The sequence below is a fragment of the Ceratina calcarata genome, unplaced genomic scaffold (genome assembly GCF_001652005.2).
Source record: "Ceratina calcarata isolate Rehan_Ccalc_2016 unplaced genomic scaffold, ASM165200v1 scaffold960, whole genome shotgun sequence".
NCBI lineage: Eukaryota > Metazoa > Arthropoda > Insecta > Hymenoptera > Apidae > Ceratina > Ceratina calcarata.
Window position 1 is genome coordinate 14,831 of NW_017181010.1, and position 5,070 is coordinate 19,900.

General features: G+C 44.6%; 1 protein-coding gene across 1 annotated transcript; it reads right to left on the minus strand.

Annotated features, from left to right (window-relative positions):
• Positions 1-617: 617 nt before the first annotated feature.
• On the minus strand, positions 618-2,321 carry LOC113465158 (uncharacterized). Its single transcript, XM_026819142.1, has 2 exons — positions 1,252-2,321; positions 618-918 (listed from the first exon to the last, which is right to left on the minus strand). The coding sequence occupies exons 1-2, from the start codon at positions 2,319-2,321 to the stop codon at positions 903-905; spliced, it is 1,086 nt and encodes a 361-aa protein (XP_026674943.1). The 3' UTR covers positions 618-902.
• Between the last annotated feature and the right edge of the window lie 2,749 nt (positions 2,322-5,070).

The window sequence follows — 5,070 nt, forward strand, 5'->3', positions numbered from 1 at the left end:
GAACCCGAGTTGAACGCAACTCCGAAATGCCTAGTTACTGGAACAAATCGTGGCTCTTATTCGCTTCACCGCGAACTTCTGCGTGGCCGCTATTTCCTGTGATCGAGGTTCCTCCTAGCTTGGAACTTATACGTCTTGCCGAACCGGCGATTCACTACGTCTTAATTCGCGAGTCGAACTACTTTTTCGCGATGTTCGCACCGTGACAATCCGTCGTTGACTCAGGCGGAATCGACGATGTAACGCTCGGACACCGACCTCGGCGCGCAGCCTAGAAGAGTCGCGCCGATCCGCTCTCTCACTCGTTCTTATTCCTTTTCCCACTCTGCATATCCAAATTTGAATTCTCCGATCCGTTGCCGGCCGGGCATTGACTTCGATCGCGGGAAGGCAACGATCCTCCGTGCCGTTTTTTGCCGCGCAATCCGGCGCGTGTCGCGATAAACACTCGCTCCGGAGGTCGTCGAACACCGATATGTTATTGTTCTCGCGGTTAGCTCGATTTCTAACTTCGGAGAAAAAACCTCAATCCGAAGGCCGTGCTAATGACCGAACCGCGACTCGAATTTATAAAATTAATATTCGATTTTTAAACAAAAAGAAACATTTCTGAGTCATTAGAGAGGTCAATTCCTGAACATGATTCTATCGACCGAACGCGTTAATGCAACAAAACAAACCGGGTGTCTCGTCTCGCGATCACTTACAGTCTAGCAACTAACATGCTAACATTACATTATATTCTCCGAACACCCCGCCGTACTTATACTCTATCTTCGGATCAGCCGTGACAAGTTCCACAGGTGTGGATTGGAATCTCTTTCCGTCTCGCAGTTGTCCATGGCGAATCATCAATCTCCGACTCCTTTCTTTGACCGATTCGCAACATCAGCGTGCCCCCTCTATTTCATAGCACTCCTTCAATCGTAACAAATTGAAATTAGTCACAATTCAATCACACCTCAAACTAAAGTACATACAAAAGCCTCGTTCTCATAATGGACTAGTCCGATATTTAAGGTTCGATTCGTAAGTATAAAAGTCAAAATATCCGTGTCTCTATATGGCTCCCTCGAGTTCATAACTTTATTATTGTTTACTCTGTTCGTTCAATCGGACTCTGATCCCGTGTCTACTCGACGTTCAAAAACTCGATTGAATCAATTAAGACAAGGCAGACCGAATTACAATCCAAACAGTATACAAATGAAGAAATATGTATAATAAAAAGAGAGACAACTGTCTGCTCACCTTTCGCTCTTTGACCTATTATGTCCTCCTTTGTGCCCCTCTCTTTTCGCTAAAGGCTTTGTCATCAGTTGTCTCACGACAGCCGGAGCCGCCTCTGTCATCCCCGTTGTTTCCTCCAGGGGCAAAGATACTAACAGCGTAGACGATGATCCGGAAGAATCCTTGTCCGCGCTTGCCACTCCCGAGTCGTCCTCATTATCTGTACCCTTCCGCGCGGCTGCCGCCGCTTTACCCTTGACCTTTTCTTTGCCATAGGCGAAGCCATCCTCGACCTTGGCACGACACCTGAACGGCGTCGACGAACCCCTGGCTCGTCCCTCTTTAACGACACGCACCGTCTCCTGGGCCAATCCGATTTCCATTTCCTCGAACCCCTCCAGGTTCGCGGACAATATGAATTCGTCCCCTGACGCATCAAAGGGAGGTTCCTCGTTCCTCTGCGAGGGAACTTCCTCTATGGTAGTGGTATCGTTCAATTCTGAACCAGCCGTGTCGACGACCTCCTCGACCAGCGGGTTGTCAACAACAGCATCGCCTCCCAGATCGGCCAAGAAGTCATCCTCCGTGATGTCGATTTCTTCCGGCTCCCTCGACCGTCGCGTATTCTTCGCTGGCGACACCGTAAGTATATTAAACTTGTGCACTCCATCCTGGTCCAGCGAGAGGCGGTTACGCCTCTTCCTGAGGGTGCCCACCGAGCGACCCTCCATCTCCAGTGTGATTATCAAACCAGACCTCGTCTGTTTCTCTCTTATTACCCTCCAACGAGAGGTATCCAACCCAGCGTTGAACCGTTGCTCTTCCACTATATTCCTTCCAGTAAATCTGGAATGAGTCGCCCTGCCTTCCACCAGGAAGCGATTGTCCAGGGCTTGCTTTTCCTCGACCTGCAGAGCGCATCCAGTCGTTAATTTCACGAATTTAATGGCTACCTTCATCCAGCGAACTGTTATCTCCGAGTCACAGTCGAGAAGTATGCCCCCGTTCTTCTTGAAAAACGAGAGGAATCCAGGCTGCATATATATCGGAGGGATTTCTTGCGTCTTGCATCTATATAGCTCATAACACATCTGTTGAGAGCATCTCTGAACTCCTCAGCCTCCGTGAAAGTGAGGACTCTCTCAGGAAAGCCCGCTGGCACAATCGCCACCTGGTAAGATTGCTCCAGCTCTTCTCGTGCGAACTGGCGACTCATCTCGAACGTATCAAAGAACTTTGCACTCGTAATGTAATAACAACGGTTCAAGCTGCGATCGATCCGGATCAAGACACACTCCGGAACGGAGGGTCGACTCAGACTATTGGTTCCCCACGCTCCTGGTTCAGTCCTTTTATCTCCGCGCACAACCTCCCCTTCTCTCCTTGTTCCTTCCAGCTTCCTCAACCAATCAGAGTCACCTATCCCATTGCCATTGGTCCTTCAAAACTCCCCTCTTTCCAGCTTCTCTTAGTCGACTCCCATATCCTTCGTCTCAGAAAACCGGAAACAGAAGATTTACATATAAATTTATCAATCGATCGTTCTGACATATCACCTCTTCCCGTCATCTTTCTGTCGCTCTGATACCACATAAGCAGCTAAACGTCCCTTCTCAGTACCATAGTTTCAATAATTATTAGACATATACATGACCGATTTATAGATCAAAAAATAAATGAACCCAAAAAAACTCCTCATTATACCAGGCCGACTCTTACCATCCAAGACTTTTAAACAACACCGGACAGCATAAACTGGAATGAAAAGATTCTTCCGAACCGACTCGTTATTTGTAACAATGCAACATGCACAAAAGAAAACTGTAAACATGCCGCATGCCCAAGGGTCTAGAAACAATACGTCGCTTCAGCAACGTTTCTACTTAACACTCTCTGATCACCACCGATCCAAATATATAATAGTAAATTAAGATAAAAAGTAAAATAAATGAATTATAATAAAAATGAGTTTCGTTCTTCAGTGGAACGGTATCGTTCCTTCCTTCGACACCCTTTTCGATCTAAATTTTCCATTCCCTTTACTCTTAAAAATTCTCAACCATACCTCCAGCTACTAATTCTCCAAATACTTACAAATTGTTTATGTAGAAATGAACAATTCACAAACCATTCTCCTTTACCGTTTCCTTCTCAGAGAAAATTCCCACCACCGCAATAATCCGACCAGACCTAGAGCCCCTCTCGGATTTGACATTAAACAATTACCCTGGTCAATAACAAATCGCATCTCGATCACAGCATAAAGCCTTTGAAGCAACAATCCATTACCACTTTAAACTCCTACGACTCTGTAATAGATCTAAACAAAGCTACGCTGCGTCGCATCATTTCTCAAGAGAGCTCGCACAATTTACCCTCCGTGTTATTACAAAACTACACTGATACAATTTCGCATATATATATAAAAATGGAACCTCCTGCATTTATCTCCTCTCGGTCCGCAAAACGTCCGTTATTAATAAGCCAGAGGTTACTCCTTCACCTCGAACCTTGGGTTCACATCGTTTATACGCTGACAATTAATAATAATATGAACAAATTCAAACCTCCGTCGACGGCCGTCATAAATCTGAATAGTTAACCATCCTTTTAATCAACCAACTCTCTACATTATCCTTCGTCAACAATTATAACACTCTATGTGTGTATATACTATAGTATACACTAACACAAATTGTTAATGACATTATCAATATTGGGAGTAACAACAAACTAACCAAGACCGCTGTACCCTCACTATTTTGACCAACCGCTTGCCTTTCTTCTCCCTCCGAACAATACCCAGGTCATTCTTTTGTCCCATCTAAAACCTCTCTCGAGAGCCTTCCTGGAAAAACCCTCGATGGAAATTCCCGTCTTCAAGAACCCTTGACCCTCGACTTATTTATCTGTTTTGCCGATATTCCAGAAAAACGAACAAAACAATCAGATATCCACAAAATCGTTCTACGACTGCAAATATAACCGTCCTGTCCTCTGGCCGTAAACCAAGCGTTCCGTGCAACAGTAATATAAAAAACGATCCCCAAGAGAAACCCTGTGCAATAAACAAATCCGTCAAAAAATTTCATCATCCTTTCCGTGTCTTCCCCCAACATCCAGCCGCATTCTATCTGAAAGTCCCTCCTTTCACGCAAAGAAGTTCTAGGTCACATACTAGTCAACCGGGATCAGTCCCAAATCAATCAATCAAATCAAAACTATAATTTATACCGCATTACGTCACATTATATTATATTGTATTGTACTACGTTATGATCTCATCTCATCCTATACATCTCGATTAACAACTAGCCGCACAATCTAAGAGTTTATCAACCAATCATTTCACCGACCGATCTAGACCGCTGTTCAAGCAGTCAATGTATTAACAAACGTGCCAGCCATCAAACCCTTTCAACCAATCCTTCCTATCTTACCGGCCGCACTCAAGGAACGATAAACAATCATATCAACTCATTGACTACGCGTCCTGTCCAGTCAATCAGTTTCCTTATCACCCCGAGAAATCTCCCTTCTATCCGCAGACTCTATGTTCAACAAATTAATAGGCTTTAATCAAGCCACATCCCCATGAGATACACTATCTGATAATACCGATTACCTTTCCAATTGCTTCATTAACATCATTCGCAACATCAAGCTGTCACAACGACAATTCAAATCAATCGCTCTCCGATTAATATTAATGCAAAGAGACCACACGCCCCCCAGCGAACTGAAATGAAATATCTTCGCACACAATGACTTTAAGTCATACATAAGTCCTCAGGCTATTAAAACCAAACCATCACTTCGTCTCCCGTGTCTATTTAATTC